General features: G+C 36.9%; 1 protein-coding gene across 1 annotated transcript; it reads right to left on the bottom strand.

Moving 5' to 3' along the window:
- Positions 1-475: 475 nt before the first annotated feature.
- tbx19 (T-box transcription factor 19) lies at positions 476-16,706 on the bottom strand. Its single transcript, XM_085152885.1, has 8 exons — positions 14,262-16,706; positions 10,256-10,532; positions 6,263-6,397; positions 5,353-5,414; positions 3,395-3,453; positions 2,866-3,024; positions 1,801-1,951; positions 476-1,722 (listed from the first exon to the last, which is right to left on the bottom strand). The coding sequence occupies exons 1-8, from the start codon at positions 14,537-14,539 to the stop codon at positions 1,554-1,556; spliced, it is 1,290 nt and encodes a 429-aa protein (XP_085009011.1). The 5' UTR covers positions 14,540-16,706; the 3' UTR covers positions 476-1,553.
- Positions 16,707-18,459: the final 1,753 nt, after the last annotated feature.

The following is an 18,459-nucleotide window of genomic DNA, read 5'->3' on the forward strand; positions in this document are numbered from 1 at the left end:
AGAAATACTTTTACATAAGTTTACTTCATTATTTTTAACTTTAGACAGGTTTAATATGAACATCTGACACTGTGACATTAAATACATGACAACAAATCATGAAAAGCATATTACATCTCATTTAAAGTCTTAGCATGATTTGGTTTTGAAAATAAACCACATTTATCTTATACTTATCTTACCTTATTCAGCCCATCAGAAATAACCTGTTTTAGCTCCTGGCCAACATTTCATTTACATATGTTCATCTCACTGTTTTACATTTTTATTACCAATAAATATGGGGGGGGGGGGGGGGACCCCAACAGTATTGGTTTAGTTTAAGTAACCAAAAGAGCATTTGGCTGTCAGTAGATGCTTACTAGAAGACATTAGCAAATATTTACCTATTACATTTTAAAAGTGGCCCCCAGTGCTCATTAGATTGCATCAACAACCAGCAGGTACATGTAACCATTTTATTTACAGGTATTTACTGGTTAGCTGCTAACTAAAACGGTTGCCACTAACTCAAATAACACCGTCACTCATATGTAGCTGCCAGTTGCTAACCAGTATCTGCTACTTACATGCAACAAAGGCCAGCAGTGATTACCTTTATCTACTAATAGCAGCCACTAGCAGACCTTAACAGCCACTAGAAGTTACCATGTAGGAGTTGTCACTGTTATCTATAAGTAGTCACAGCTGCTAAATGAAATAGTAGCTACCAATAGCTGTGGTACAAGCAGCCAACTGGCCACTTCCTGTGTCCTAAAAGTCATAGAAACCAGTCCATCAACCCCAGTCAACCTATGGTTGCTAGGAAAAAAAGTGTGTATTTCCTGAATGGTTGGCAAGTGCTTGTTGGCTGTTAGGTCACAAAGTCTGTCATAAAGAAGGTGCTGCACCAGAAAACCTCCATAAGACTGTTTTGGTCACTAACAGACTGCTGTGTTAGCCAAGAGTTTGCATACATAGTTCACGGTTTACCATCAGGTAAATGCTGTGTCTTACTGCTGGACCCAACGTGTATAAGAGGCTCCAACTTTTACTAGTAGGTGACCGGTCTCTGTTTCCAATTTCACTAGTGGGTTATGAACTCTTGATGAGTATTTGCAGATAAGTTGGCTTATTACCTGAAAACTGTGAGTCACTGCGGCAATCTGGTAACCACCAAAGCAACTTTTAGGAGGTGTTTTGTGCAGCACCCTCTTTGTGATTAATTTCACAAAGCAACTGCCAGAAACCACTCGCCAGCTGGTTGAAGACTACATATTTTTGGGGTTGGGGTTGGGGATCTCTATCCCTATGTGATTGTAGCAACAAGCAGATACAAGTAACCATTCCTTTTGAAATGATATCTATACAAATAGTCATAAATAGTTACAAATAGTGTTTAAAATATATTTTTTTATCAACTGCATGATATGAGTAGCCATGAAAGCTTACAGTACTCTATGTACAAATAACCAGCAGCTGGTTACTATCAAATAATCTCACTGAACGGTTACCACCAGGTTACTAGTGTGTAGTGGATTATCACTGATTAATTTGGCAAATCACATCACATTTCAGAAAGAGTGTGTGGGACCAGGCGGCCATCCAGCCCCGCCCATCCGAGTGTGACCAGGAGGCTGCATGAGTCCCTCACTGCTGATTGGTCCATGGTGGAGCCCAGCGCAGGGTGAGTGGGAGGGGCTCAGCTCGCTGCATCCAACTGTCCACAGACAAGGGTACTGACTGAAAACACACACAGACAGTTCATTTAATCTGAAAAACCAGTACATTTACCATTTAAAGCTGTGGGATGGGTTTCACCTGGAGCTGTGAGGAGGAGGAGGCTGTGATGAAGGGGCGCTGCCACTCAAGGGAATGGAGGCAGAGGAGGGTGAGGAAGAAGATGAGGTGGGACGAGGGGAGGAGGTGCTCCAGCCATCAGATATCACCTGAACACCTTCAGAGAGACACACTGAGAGCACACAAAGAATCCAGAATTTAGAAACTGCTGTGTTCATTCAATATTGAGTAAAATATTGAATAAAAAACAAAAGACTTAAACAAAAGATAGCATTTTGAACACAAAACAAAAATCTGTAAAATGTACTTTTTTGCTAAGAGTAAATATATACATATATATAAATACATATATACATATATATATGTATTTATATATACATACACACATGTGTGTGTGTGCATATTTCTATATTCATGTAGATGTCTGCAGGCAAAAGTTTGTATATAAATATTTAAAATTAGCATATAAGTAAATAAACATAATTTACATTGTGTACTAGTGTATATAAATGTATATATGTATATAAGTAGTTATAAAAAGTAAATGTTCACTGAATATTCAGAAAAAAAACCCCATATAAAATATTTACGTAAATGCTTATTTGTTTATCTGTTTAATATACAGTTCATTAATCGTTGTTTTTATGTCACATATATAAGAATTTTTTTTTAAAACATAGTAGACATGAAGCAAATTTGTATATTCATGACAAAAAGAGATGCCTGCATGCAAATGTATGTATATAAAAATTGTAAATGCTTTATATTGTAAACATTTAGCAAATAAATAAATCATGATTTTTTTATATAGTTATAAATGAACATGAAACTACATGTTTATACAGCACATGTTTGTACATATAGTATCATGTATAATGTAGTATAATGTCAGTGTAAAATGTCATGATTATTTCAATATAGTGAAAATGTTCTGCTGCATAATTTTACATTAAAATTGAAAAAAGTAAAAGCAAATATCTGTGATAATTGTAGCAAATATGAAATCCCTCTGTAATGTTAAACATGATAAGAATTACAAAACTTTATTTTTTGGCTTTCTACAAACATTCACAAAAACACTGTTACCTGAGGAGTGCGAGCGGTGGGGCAGGTAGGCAGTGGGGTAAGGCGTGTGTCTCCCAGGGTACCCATGGTGTTTATAACCATGGTGATGATGTGATGTCAGCGGGAGGCTGCTGCCATAAGGAAAAGCCCCTCCTCCTCCAGCTGAGCACAGCGACCAACCTTATACACCAAAGCACACACGCAAATATCTGTTTACCTAAAATGTATCAATAGTTTGGTTTTTTGTGTCAAGAATAGCAAGAAATATATACGTACACAAAAAAATAAAAGCACAAGAAAAGTAAATGCTCAGAAAAACTGTTTATAAAAAAAGGAATAAAATATGCTGTTAAAATCAAACACTTTCATAGATTCATAAATTTTATACCATGGAAATAAGATTTTAAATTTTTCCCACAAAATTAGATTTTTATTTTAATCTTCAAATTAAATTTCAAAAAGCATAAAAGTCCAATGTTTTTATTTCTATATAAACTACAAAAGAATGGAATTGTCTCTTTCATGAGGCTATATAAAGCTGTGAACTCACAGGACTGAATCCCAACACGGCCCTCTGATGGCTCAGGCAAACTCCGCCCACCTGGGATCCTGAGGAGGATAAATCAAACACAGCCATCAAGACAATGTGAGTTTGTGTGTCTGTGTTCAGATGTGTGTGTGGTTTATATTGTATAGAGTCTCTCACTTGACACCCTCTCTCCAAATGAGTGAGACGGTGGAGTTCATAATGACTCTCTAATCGCCTGCTAACGCTAACTTCCTCTGTTATCCTGGTGAGAAATGCTAAGCGTTAAGTGTAAAGTGTCAGCAGTCATTGCAGGCACATGGCTGTGGTGTAAAGTATCTCTGGATGGGACAGAAATCTGACTCATCCACAACTGCACACTCATTATATATGACATACTAGATCTCACAGCTATTGCATTTAATCACAAGTTGATTTTACAACATCATTTGTTTATGTGGAGATTTTGCAGTGATGTTTGGGTCCCCTGATCACAGTTTTCTATCTCAGTGAGTAAAATATAAGCTTAAAGTGAAGTATGTCTTTATTTCTACCTTTTACTTATTCAAAATAACAAAAAAATGAAAAGAACTGTCTACAGATTTATCATGATGTTTAGTTTGGGAGCTGAGAGCCTGACCTCTTGAGGTCAACCACTTTGGATACTGAGGTGTGTTTATCACCACTCCAAAGTCAGCTGAACCACCCTGAAGCTCTTCGGTAGTCAAATGCCCTTTTAGTCTTGCTAACAATCCTTCCATCAGTTCTCCCGCGACCTTTTCTTGGTACTGAAAACTAAAAGGCACACAACATTTGAAATGGTGCATTACCTCTCTTGTCATAAATACTACCTACATTTTAATTTCTATGCAGATGATATCCAACTTTATTTATCTATGGTGCCGAAATTATTAGTTAAACTAGAGCCATGACTTAAGGACATAAAGGCTTGGATAACCTTTAAATGCACCCCAAACTGAGGTTGATGCACCTGGGCCTAAAAACGTTATGGAGTCTAACCAGCAACTTACTCTGAATGACCATATACTTTACATATGTCTCAGAGCTATGCTGAAAGGCTAGTTGACTTTGCAGAGGTGAGAGCACATTTTTGTTCTCTTTTAAAGACCACCCTGCACCACCAACCAAATAAACAGGTGATCTGCTGGTCCAATCCAGTTTTAACTCCTGCTAGTGAAGACAAAACCCGACCATGATGGATGAGCTATAGTTGAATCTATTTTTAATGTTATCTGTAGTGCAGTGAAAGTCTTCTGCCGTGTGTTACCAGCATGCAGGAACTTTGATCAAACAACTTGGCCAGTGTGACATTTCAAGAGCTGTTCTGTAGAAGTTATCTGGTGCTTTTAACGTGACGCATCTGAGCTTTGAAAATTGCCGTACAAATAACTCTTGCTTTCTTCATGATAATTACTTGAAATGCTCTGAAAACCTAATATGAGAAACAGGACATTTTTAACCCTTGTGCAATCCAGCTATCTTAGCAACTAAAAAGCAAAATTACAGTGAAGTCATCATAGTCATCCGTTGTTACTTACATGGTCTGTTTCTAACTCAATCGTAAAAAAAAAATATATCTGGTTGGCAGAAGCGGTAATACTTCAAAGATTTTGTGTAGAAATGCACAAAATATTTAGATTACTGAAATATCTAAACACTGTCATAATGAGATACCTAATTATTGAATATATACCAGCAAAAGGGCTAACAAATCAAAGCCCATTGTGTTAAAAATGTTCATATTTCACAGCTTTTCATTCTCCGTGGCACATTAATGTGGAAAATCCTGTAAAAATCTATGAAAAATTTCGGAGGCTAGATTTATGTTTTTATAATTTAAAGTATCACAAAAGAACATAGAAATACACTATATGGCTACTGGGTCTCTTAAAAGGTATATCCAGTTTGAAAGTCAGATTAAAGTGTTCGGATGCTGTTGTTGTGTTGCTGTGCAGTGTTACCTCTCTTTCGCATCCAGAAAGGCTTTAGCGAACGGGTTGTATTTGATCTTTAGGGCTGTGATCTGCACAGAAAAACACAGAAACATCCACATCCTGTTACGTTATTTTACACTCGAGAAGAACAGAGCACCTCAGCTGTAAAATGTTAAATGACTTTTATGCATAACAGTCCATTTATTCGACAGAGGCTTCATCTTTCATTGATCTGTTCATTTGCAAGTAATTTCTCAATCAGGCTTCTAGATGAATATCCATTTTCATGTCCACTTATTGTATTATTTCACAGTTCTGTTTAATAAATTCTTCCTCTGTTTTCATTTGAATAATTAGTGTGTGTTCCCAATCTGTTTTTATTAACTGTGATCTCAATAAAATGAGAGAATAGATTATTAATAACCTGAACGTGACCAACTAAGTAAGGGTTTGCTGTTGTAACATTAAAAATGGAATATATTATACCCTTGAAAACTGATTCATCTCATTAAATTAAACAGATTCAGCTGGTAAAAAACTCTGAGCTTTACCTTTTTTTTTAACTAAATCAGACGTCTGAGCTTTACCTTTATAAAAAATTTCATACACTTGTATTCAAATGTTTTTTTCCAATTAAAAGATGTTGTGTTGTGTTTCTAATTCCGAGTCTGTGTCCCACAAATCCATATTTATTAAAAAGGTAATTGAAAAAATAAACACTGTCCAATATTTCATGACACTTAACCAGCATTAAATCTGGTTAATTGGAATATTTGAGCAATTTTAGCTTGCTGGTGTTAGCTTTAACTTTGATATATCAAAATCACCTTCAATTTTTCAAGAATTAGATCTAGTATAGCTGTGAAATTAGTTCTAGTTCACACCAAAACACCAAACGAAACACCAAATGATATTGAAAATGGAACATGTTTTGTACCTCTTCATTCTGGTAGGCAGTGACGGCGATGAACTGTGTTTCTTTGAAGGAAACGTTAGAAACCAGTCGATGGCGAGAGCCAACACACACGATGTGGAGCTGAGGTTCATACTTATGGAGAGAATTCAACATAATCTGGGAAAATTAAGACAATTATTTCTACATTTTCACATTCATTTATAATTATTTAGACCAAGATTATTGTACATTTTTTTCTGCACCTAAATGCTTTTATCTAAAAGTATTCAGCCCCCTTGAACTTTTCCACATTTTGTCACATTACAGCCACAAACATGAATCAATTTCATTGGAATTCCACGTGAAAGACCAATACAATACAATTACTGAAAAGTGGGGTGTGCATAATTATTCGGCCCCCTGAGTCAATACTTTGTAGAACCACCTTTTGCTCCAATTACATCTGCCAGTCTTTTAGGGTTTGTCTCTACCAGCTTTGCACATCTAGAGACTGAAATCCTTGCCCATTCTTCTTTGCAAAACAGCTCCAGCTCAGTCAGATTAGATGGACAGCGTTTGTGAACAGCAGTTTTCCGATCTTGCCACAGATTCTTGATTGGATTTAGACACCAGACAGGTCAGGGATAAAGTTATTGAGAAATTTAAAGCAGGCTTAGGCTACAAAAAGATTTCCCAAGCCTTGAACATCCCACGGAGCACTGTTCAAGCGATCATTCAGAAATGGAAGGAGTATGGCACAACTGTAAACCTACCAAGACAAGGCCGTCCACCTAAACCACAGGTGTCGAACTCCAGGCCTCGAGGGCCGGTGTCCTGCAGGTTTTAGATGTGTCCTTGATCCAACACAGCTGATTCAAATGGCTAAATGACCTCCTCAACATGTCTTGAAGTTCTCCAGATGCCTGCTAATGAACTAATCATTTGATTCAGATGTGTTGACCCAGGGTGAGATCTAAAACCTGCAGGACACCGGCCCTTGAGGCCTGGAGTTCAACACCCCTGACTAAACTCACAGGCCGAACAAGGAGAGCGCTGATCAGAAATGCAGCCAAGAGGCCCATGGTGACTCTGAACGAGCTGCAGAGATCTACAGCTCAGGTGGGGGAATCTGTCCATAGGACAACTATTAGTCGTGCACTGCACAAAGTTGGCCTTTATGGAAGAGTGGCAAGAAGAAAGCCATTGTTAACAGAAAACCATAAGAAGTCCCGTTTGCAGTTTGCCACAAGCCATGTGGGGGACACAGCAAACATGTGGAAGAAGGTGCTCTGGTCAGATGAGACCAAAATGGAACTTTTAGGCCAAAATGCAAAACGCTATGTGTGGCGTAAAACTAACACTGCACATCACTCTGAACACACCATCCCCACTGTCAAATACGGTGGTGGCAGCATCATGCTCTGGGGGTGCTTCTCTTCAGCAGGGACAGGGAAGCTGGTCAGAGTTGATGGGAAAATGGATGGAGCCAAATACAGGGCAATTTTGGAAGAAAACCTCTTGGAGTCTGCAAAAGACTTGAGACTGGGGCGGAGGTTCACCTTCCAGCAGGAAAACGACCCTAAACATAAAGCCAGGGCAACAATGGAATGGTTTAAAACAAAACATATCCATGTGTTAGAATGGCCCAGTCAAAGTCCAGATCTAAATCCAATCGAGAATCTGTGGCAAGATCTGAAAACTGCTGTTCACAAACGCTGTCCATCTAATCTGACTGAGCTGGAGCTGTTTTGCAAAGAAGAATGGGCAAAGATTTCAGTCTGTAGATGTGCAGAGCTGGTAGAGACATACCCTAAAAGACTGGCAGCTGTAATTGCAGCAAAAGGTGGTTCTACAAAGTATTGACTCAGGGGGCTGAATAATTACGCACACCCCACTTTGCAGTTATTTATTGTATTGATTTTCGTTCCACTTCTCACGTGTACACCACTTTGTATTGGTCTTTCACGTGGAATTCCAATAAAATTGATTCATGTTTGTGGCTGTAATGTGACAAAATGTGGAAAAGTTCAAGGGGGCCGAATACTTTTGCAAGCCACTGTATATATATACATACTGGTACTGGAATTTCAAGTGTCCCTTTAATTCTTTTAAGCTGTATATTCATTTTTCCATCTTTACCCATTTACACACATCTAAACATTTTTATATGTCTTTCTCAATTTGTACCTGTTCGTATCTCTCTATATCCAGTTGTAATTGTCTGAAACTACATCTATCTGCTACTATCTATCCACCTTTTTAGAGGTTTTCAGTCATCTATAATATTTTTATATGTTTTCGCCCAACTATCTATATTCATTAACACCAGTTTGTACTCATCTATAATGTTTCCATTTCAATTCAATTCAATTCTATTCTATTCTATTTATATAGCGCCAAATCACAACAGCAGTTGCCTCAAGGCGCTTTATATTGTACAGTAGATTGTACAATAATAGATGATCGTACAATAATAGATCCCCCGTCATCTATAATGTTTCCATTTCCCCCATACCTGCTTGTGTCCATGTATATTATTGCCCATTCATAAATATAACCATCTATATCTGGTTGTAAATGCCTACCTCATTCTATCCATACTTCAACATTTCCTATCTGACCAGATACCAGCCTGTTTAGTTAATTACAGTACTTTTTTACTGAAGTCCATTCTCTCTGAAGAGATCACAAGCCTCACAGTAAAAACTCGGCTCTAAAAGTTTGAAAAAGTCCAAACAGCTCTGTACTTTTGAATCAATTAACAGAAAACAAAGGTAAGTGTAGTTTTGTCAGTCAGTCCGTTTGTCAGTTTGTCTGACTGCAGGAGAGTTTATGGAGTGGAGCCATCTTTGTCTTTTGGCCAAAACACTCTTTTATCCATCTGTCTTTTCTATCTCGTCCATCTCCCCATCAACCCCCCCAAACCCCCTTCCCCTCGCTAATGAGGCCCAATTAACCAATCCGAGTTCTCCGGGCGGACACACAAAAACAAACTGTTTTCTATTCAGATTGAGAGGCTGGCTTCAGATCTGACCCCGGCGCTGTGTGTGTGCTGGCAGTGCCCACATTAGCTGGAGTGTGTGTGGGCTCTTTTTGAATATAGTTTACCTCTCTCTCCCTCGTCCATCTGAAGCATGATGGGTAAATTAATTTCCCAGTAAAAAACATAATTACCATAATGTACAAATAAGCTGAGCAATTATTTCATTATGGCCGAGCTCTCTGTTCCAACTCTGCATTACTGCCCGGTGTGTGCGTGTCATGTTTGGACAGGGATAATGGGGTAAATATAAACAACATTATTGCCAATTTTGTAGTGCTGTGCACGTGTGTTTGTGTTTGCGTGTGTGTGCATGCGCATGGAGGCCTCTAAGAGTGCTGAACAGCTCTCGACAGGAAGTGCATTAAACTGCTGCTGGCCAATTAAGAGCTGTTTATCCCGTTCCCGTGGTTACGAGGGGGCGAGCAGGTGAAGTGAGCGGAGAGAGGGACTGAAGTGGCTAATTAGAGGCGGTAGTCTCTCGCCCACTTCAATACAATACAGAGGGAGGGAGAGAGAGAGGGAAAGAGACGGAGACTCTTGACATGAACAGCAGGATAATGGACTCAAGAAGAAGAAGAAGACGGAGATGCAAAAGAAATATAGGAAAAAGTGTGGTAAAAGTGAAAGAGAGGGAACGGGAGAAGAAAGAAAGAGAAGAATGAATAGTAGAAAATTAAGAAAACAAAAAAGAAAGATTGTAAAAAGAAAACACTAGATTAAAGAGAGGAATAAAGTACTGAAGAAAAAAGGAACTACAAACAAAACAAAGAAAGCAAAAATCAGCAGAACAGAAACAAAAAAGAGAACGAAAGAAAGAAAGAAAACAAATAAGAAATCACAGGAAAAAAACAAACAATTAAATAAAAACTGAAAATCGGAAAATATATGAACAGACTAGATAAAAAGTATGAATGACTGCAGAAAGAACAAGTAAACACACAAAGAAATCAATGAATGAAGACATGCAGATTTCCAGGCTCTGTTCCACCCACCTGTCCTCCTCCATTCACCTTGTTGGTGAGTTTGACCTTGTTGAAGGACACGGCCGCTTTCATCCAGTGAGCGCCGAAGTTTGGCGAGTCAGGGTGAATGTAGATGCCACCGTGGCCCCGGCCTTCGCTGCGGCTTTCCGCCCGGCCGGCCGCCACCCACTCCCCGTTTACAAACTTCCAGCGGCAGCTGTCAGCCGGGACGAAGTCCAGCAGGAAGGAGTACATGGAGCTGGGGTCCAGGCCAGAGACGCTCACCTTCAGGACTGGGAACATGCGACTGAAGAGAGACACACAGCTTGATTAAAGGGGAAATTTTATGTTCACTCACAGAACCCAAAATAATAACAGAATTATGGGGCCAATACCAATTTTAATGAATTTTTTCTTACATTATATTATAAGTTTATACTTAAATTACACACATTACCTATACATATGAATGTATCTCTATGGAAGTTTTATTGAAGCTGGAAAATGATAAAGTTATTGTAACATACATTGCTGAACATTTTATCAACAAATTAGTCAGCAACTTATTATAAAGATATGTTTTGACTTTGCACACCACCTGCTCAGCTGTGGGAGCTGTTCTGCTATTATGTGATTGCAAATCTGAATTTACAGTTTCAGTTTCATTCTTTGGTTCAGTTTTTTTTAAGTATAACCAACTATAATGATAAAGTTATTTATGTCAACCTGAAGATTGTCCGACTTTTTTTCTCTTTTAGCTCCATTTTTGGTCACCACCGGCACCTCAGATAAATATCCAGGTTTTAAGCTGCCAAATGATCCACAGCATTTTCTTTTGCTTTATTTTATGTTTTGGACTTTAGATGAAATTAAATTAAATATATACACAATTACACATTTACAAACAAATACAAAATTATTGCAACTATTAAACTACACACAGATCAAACTCAAATATTGGGAATTTGTGGATCTGTTAAAAACATTCCAGAAGCCAACAGTAAATCTGAATAGTTCTATAAAATGTCTGTGATAATTTATCACAGTCACACATTTAGTTAACAGATTAATTTTTAAACTGACAGAATTTCCAGCTGCACTGATACACAGATAGTTGTTCCTTGTAGTTTCTCAGGAGTGAGGACTTTCTTGAGCTTTTCTAGGAAAATAGTTCAGTTTTGAGAGTTGGTCAAAGAAAACATGTAAGAGCCATTATCTCTAATTTTTCAAATTAGAGATAATGATTTATATATAACACAAATAATTGTTGGATGGAGTTTTAAAAGTAAACAGAATCCAAAAAAGTCTGGTACTGCAATTTTTTGACGCCAAACAGCTGAAGGTTGTATAAAGGCATTTTAACAATACCAGATTTTAAGGGCTTTAGAGAAAATGTCTATAATTTTCAGACTAGTTTTTCTCCAAAGAGCCTCCTGACACTACGATTCCACCCCCATTTTATTCTCTGAATATACCTTATTCTTTATTTTTCATTCCGACTGGTTGACAGCGGTATAGCCAACAAATGCATTTCTTTGATAACCGTCAATAACAACTGATGACTGATTAGAAAAATTCTTACCAGAGCTAAAATTTGTTACAGGCAGCATAAACTATGACAGATTATGATAACCAACCATCTCTGCATGTGAATATAAATTTATCACCGTATGTTAAAAATACCAAAGTTTCCATCCTTCTAAAGCTGCTTTCAGACAAACAGTCGGCTCTCCAGCAGTAACAGCAGTTGAAGTGGCGTCCTGCAGGTGTAAATGGAGTGTTTGCCCACCGCAGGGCGCGACTGGTCAACACGCCTCGGCTTGGCACAAAAAAAACACAAAATGAAACACACAGAGGCGATGATAACAGCTGCTATCGAGACTAATGAATAACCCCAGTTAACAGCAGCACTGATCGGGAGTCAGCTTAAAACAGGGACACTCTGTGTTAATGTTTCTCCATCTCTGTGGTCATTTTTGCAAAAATATTCAGAAATCAAGTATCTTCTAAAACGAGCCATTATTTGTAGAAAAATGGGTAAGATTATGTTTTTAGCATCACAACAAAATAACAAATCTCTGCCAAACAAAGTACAAGTTGCCACATCTGCTCAGAAGAACCACCAACAAACCTCAATTTAGAAAAAACAACAACATAATTTTTCAAATATTTTCTTCTTCAAGCTTGTTTCTCTCATGAAGCCTGAATTGTATATTCATGCTCAGAAAGAATATGGTGTATCTTAATGCCACTGAATTGAACATAATGATCTTTTAATGTTTGATTTTTCTGTTTCTAAACTGGCTGACTAGGAACAAAAGTTGATTAACTCTCATAAAAAATGTTAGCATGCTACTGTATCATTCATTGACTGCTGATGCCAATAAAGTCATTAACTTATTATCACAAAGTCACAAGTTGAAGCACTAGAAAGTCCTCCGAATGTTACCTTCACAGGCTGTAACAGAAATGCCAAGCTAAAACTGTCAGAGTAAACTTAGCAGCATTATATGGATCATAGCTATTTATAGGGCCGGTTGTACCTGAAAGGCTCGGTTTTTTATTTTTATTTTCACGCTCACTAGTTGAAAGTTGCAAAGAACTGTATCTGTGTTTGCTAAATTACATTTTTCATTTGCAGACTTTCCTGACAAGAAAAATCAATTCTGTCAGTTTAGGAAAAGACTGAAAATCGCCTTTTTATGATTTTCTAACATGTTCGTTACTGAATACTGACTGTAAAGACAAAAGTTACCTGATATAATGATCTGTTTTCTGTTGGCTATCAATCTGATGGCTGTTGACAATGTACTTTCAGAAAAGTACTTTATTGATATTACATTTAATACATTCTATATATAGAATGTATTAAAGACCACATGTGCTGTCCTTATTACCTCTATAACTTCAGAAAAAACTTCTCACAACTCCTAAATTATATCTGGACACTCTCAAAGCTATTTATCACTTCTAAATGAGCCAAACTCTTCTGATTTTCTTCTGAAAAGTCTTACAACACAATTAGAAAACGTTACTAATTGCATCCATAACTTCTCCAGGAGATCCTCAGAATCAACAAGGACTACAAATATCAAATGTCAGTCTCCCTAATAGCCTCCAGAGCTTCTTGAACACTTCTGAAACATCCAAAAGTATTTGTGGAATACTTTTTGGAGTAACTTTTTATTTGTGAAAATTTCTTCAAGACCTTCAAAATCTAAAGAATCTCCCCCAAAGACCTAAAAAAATCTCCAGAACTAACTCAAAAACTTCTTTGAGACCTCTACAATCTCAACAATGGCTATCAAAACCTCCTCTTGTGAACACCTCTAAAACCCAAAACAAAGAGACACCCGGTTTCTCAGCTGGCTAATTATGAAGGCTTTGTTTATGAGAAAACATGTTAACGTGTAGAAAAGTGGGTGAGGTGGCTGCAGTTCAGGAGGAAATGTCGGTCATCTACTAACTGAAAGTTTGGTGGTTTGATCCCTGCCTGCTCCAGTCTACATGCCAAAGTATCCTTGGAGGAGATACTGCACCCCAAGTTGCTCTTTGATGCAACTATCAGTGTCTAAATGTTACAGAGAAAACGCTTAATCTTAAATGTGCTTTCATGAATTAGTCAGTATAAATGAGATGTTCTATAAAGCACTTTGAGCTCTGCAGTAGAGTTGGAAGGTGCTGCAGAAGAATCAGTTTATTTCCCATTTACCCAAACGCCCTTGAGATTCACATGTTGATCAGCAGTAAGACTCAAAAAAGTAAACATTACTTAACGCAAAGTCTCTAATTGAAATGCATCCTGAGAATCTCTAATTCAGGTGTTTATATCCAGCTATTTTTGTTTATTTAAGAAACTTCATTTATATTGTAATTTCTTCACCTTTTCTTTCAATTTTTGAAAGTATTCTGAAGCTGTAAATAAACTTTTGTTTCCACTACCAGGTGCTTCCTGAATAACTAACAGTTGCATTGACGGAGTGAAGTTTGTTCATGTAAGTTTGTTAATTTGTAGCAAAAATCTGAGAGCAGTTACCGTCCATTCTTGGTGACGATCATCTCGTTAGTGATGTGCTGGAATTTCCTCCACAGCTCGGCATCCTCTAACGTCACCCTCAGTTCCCGCTCTGTTGGGTCGCCCTTCTCCCGGCCGGCCTGCAGTTCGCTCTCCACGGCGCTCAGCAGCCGCGACATGCAGCGTTCAGCCGAACCGGGACTGCACATCGACCCACCAGCACCAGTGGCACTCTGATCTACAGATGACACTGAACCAGACCCTCCATCTTCCTGTAACCCCTCCACCTTCATCTGCATACCCGATCAAAGACAGATTCAATCGTGATGAGTTTTACAGTTTTTATAACATTAATTTCACTTGAGTAAAGATGTTTGGATTATTTTTTAGTCTTTAGAAACTTGACAATGCAATCTGATCCGCCTAAATATTTTTATTTTACTAATTTAGTCCACTAAGCGTAAATTTTACCACAAAGTATGATTCTTGTCTCAATAGACTGAAGAACACAGCAGTACTTCAAATAATGGGTAAAAAAAACACAGGCTGTATTTCTTCATATCGTCTCTTAGAGTCTGTTTTGTTGACCGCACTGAATCTCAGACATGGTATAAATTATGTTTTATTTGATATAATCATAGATCAGATTTCACTGAATGTTGAAGACCTCACACATTCTTGATGAGTTTCTCAATTTTTAAAACACCTTTTGACATTTCAAACTACATCCTAAATACAATTGATCACTGAAAATGATCAGGACCAAATCATATAACCATGATTTTATATAATTTCTTAATAACACCACTTTAAATTACACCAACCCTCTAACGATCAGATTATGCTTCACTGCTGCATTTAACAGGTGATTAGTAAATCCCACTGAAAACAAAATTTTCAGTCCAGTCCGCTTTGAATTCATGCTACAGGTTTCCATTTTTTTTTCTAAGCCACATAATCAGTTTAACTGAATGAAAATAAAAATGATGTTATAATGACGTTATTGTCATTGTTGTAGTTAGCTGGAGGACGGTGTCAGCTACCCGATAAACCCATATTGTTCCTGAAAATTTCTGCATTTGAAAATAATAGGCTGAATGCAGGTGGGGAATTTCTGGACCAAAGAAATGCAAAAAATAAGCTCATTTTAGGAAGCAGTTTATTGTTGTTTATTTTGAAGCTTTTAAACAATCAACATTATTTGATATGAAAGGAGCAAATGAAATGGGCTATAATCTGATGTTTGATTGTTCAGTTTAAATGAATCTGAATGAAATAAAAGGTTTATTTATTTTTCCAAGTTACTCTTGAATAGAAACCTTCTTTAACAGCATCATTTAATTTACAGTGGGTTCACAGACTGAAAGTGACACAAAGGGGTCAACAAAATTGTAAAGTCTTTTACTTTGTCAGTCAGAAGCATCTGCACACCCAACACCATTTGTCTTTCAATGAGACTCTTACTTGGCTTTTAGTATGGACCTGGAAGGAAACGATGCCTGAAACAAGAATGAAAATGACTGATTATAAACTGAAGGATAAAAACTTAAAACACATACCTTTAAACACCATCAGTAGATCGATTTATTGTATTGTCATGTCCATTTATGCACAGTTATCACATGCAAATCGGGCAAACTGAACTACTGATTTCTCTTTTAGGGTTATGGATTTATTTTTGCCTCAAATTGCTCCATAGTTCACAGCATAGCAGTGTATTTTGTGCATATCTAAATCTAACATGCCATCTGTACACCTTGGGCTGATGGCTTGAATGAACACTCTGTTTCAAAAACAGGACGTTTGATCAAAATTTTACCAACAACAAAACCCAAGATTGTGAATAAGAAGGTAAAATTGGCTTTAAGAAAATGTCAGATATTTGGATACAAAACTTTGAAAACCTACCAGAAAGAATTTACTCTGCAAACAATTAAAATATAGATTATTAGAGTGCAGAGTCTACCAAAAATCACCTCTGAGATCTGCGGATTTCAGCTGGTTTGTTTTCTTTTTTATTCAAAAGCTTCCTTTTCTAGCTTTTCTTTGTCCGCTCAGACAGCAGACGCTCCAGCAGAGAAAACACACACAGGATAAAAGTGGGGATAATAAGCAGAAGTTAACAGACATTTAATGGAGTATAATTTTTCTGTTAGTTTATTTTCTGTCTGTTAACACTGCTGCTGTTGTTAGTAACCACTTTAACCACAGGACCTTTTAAACCCCACTGAGGGTGATTTAATACCTGCCTCATGATCAGAAATAGGAAAAAAAAACAATATTGTCATAACTTCCCATTTCTAGTTAATAATAATAATTAGAAAATTGACCAAATTAACCTAAGATTTGTTTGAAAATGCTTCGGGGGAAAAAGACTTTGTGTCAGTTTACACCAGGACAAAGAAACATCCAGGACCTTTTCAAACACTCTGAGGTCTGATTTCAGGTTTTTAAGACATGAAATCCCCTGTTTATTCTTTAGCTCTCTTTTTAAAAAATGCATTATTGTTATTAGATTAGGACCTTCAATAGTTAGTAAATATATATATATATATATATATATATATATATATATATACACACACACATATATATATATATAATATTAATATTTTTTGGCACATTTAAATGCACGTTTAATAGAAATTACAACCCAAACATGTTAAGAAAATTATTTTACATAGGTGCAATTACTGAATTTGACAGAAAGCATATATACATCTCTTCGCATTCACATGTTCACTTATGGGAAAGATTTCTATGTGATACACAGTCACGTCAAAGAATTTGTATGATTTATTTAAAGATTTGAATGTTTTAAAGGTTTGAATGTTTTAATATTAAAAATAATTTCAAGAAACAAAATTCAAACAGCTTCAGACTATTTATCTCTAGTGAGTAAAAAATATAATCCAGTGTAAAGCGGACTTTTTTAATGATACACACATCCCTGTATTTAAATTTGATGAAAAAACTCCTAAAAATATTTTTTTATTACTGAAAGGAAGTATTCAGTCTACTTCATATATTAAATGTATATGTAAATCATTATGTAACATTCAGATAATGAATTGTTAATTCTTGGTGATTTCAAAGTAAACACTGTTAACAAAAAAGGGGAAAAAACAGATGACAAATACATTTAAAATCCTAAAATAAAAAGCACATGAATGACAGCTGACACATTTTACTGCCCATGTGCAAAAACACACAAAAAGTAAAAACTTACTTTTTGTTTAATAAATTTTAATTCCATCAGTTGCAAATTTATCCAGAAATTCCTTGAAATTCCTGGAACAAAAATCTTGGAATTGTCTAACAACATTTCTACTTGAGCTTAACTATAATGGACATCTCTGTAGGTCAATAATAGGTGAAACTACAGGTGTATAAAAAGCTGAATATAAACTTACCTGTGACACCGGGCACCGAGCCGAACAGTTGAATTTATCCTAACGGGATGTTTCCGATGAACAGGGAGACGAAAGGATGGAGGTTTGACTGTGATGTGAAGCCGCTCAGCATCTGACTGAACACATCACAGACAATCAGAGGGCTTCAGTCTGACTACACCTCGCTCTGCATCTCTCTCTCTCTTCCCGTTACACACTCACACACGCTCTCCGTCTCTTTTCCTTTCAAACACACGGACGATTTACCTCACTCGGCCACTCACACTTAATCCACAGAGTGTTTAACTGTCCTTTGAATTATAAAAACTGCTTTCAGTAAAAGTGAGGAAGATGGAGTGTTAAAAAATAGCAAACATAAAAGGGACGAGCACAATGATGAATCTAAAAACAAGAACAAATCTTTAATCTAATCTGCAAACTAATGCAGGAACGTAAATGTAAAATGGCAACCAACCTCCATGTTAAGATTTTTATAAACACCTAGAAGTGGATGAGAAAGAGCAGAAAACAACAGCAAAGCAGGAGAAAGTGAATAAAGCTGAAACACTGGCCTTGTAGTTTGTTGAAGCTGTGAGAGCAGCACCTTTATTTAGAGCAACTCTAGTTTGAAGTTTGAGGAGAACAAATCAAGCATGAATAAATTATATGGTTTCCCCTCTCTAAGCCTGGTTCCCTTGGAGGTCTCTTCCTTTTATAAGGGAGTTCTGCCTTCCCACCATCACCAAGTACTGATCATATAGGAATGTTTGGCTGTTTGGGTTTTCAACGGTCTAAAGTTCAGCCTTGTCTTATTTACAGTGTTAATA

The sequence above is a fragment of the Neolamprologus multifasciatus genome, chromosome 23, assembly GCF_963576455.1.
Source record: "Neolamprologus multifasciatus chromosome 23, fNeoMul1.2, whole genome shotgun sequence".
Lineage (NCBI taxonomy): Eukaryota > Metazoa > Chordata > Actinopteri > Cichliformes > Cichlidae > Neolamprologus > Neolamprologus multifasciatus.

Coding starts and splice junctions, on each gene's coding strand:
- tbx19 (XM_085152885.1), bottom strand. CDS start 14,539: ATGCAGATGAAGGTGGAGGGGTTACAGGAAGATGGAGGGTCTGGTTCA. Junction 6,398..10,255: donor AGGTGAATGGAGGAGGACAG/GTGGGTGGAACA, acceptor TAATTTTCCCAG/ATTATGTTGAATTCTCTCCA. Junction 5,415..6,262: donor CTGCCTACCAGAATGAAGAG/GTACAAAACATG, acceptor TTTTCTGTGCAG/ATCACAGCCCTAAAGATCAA.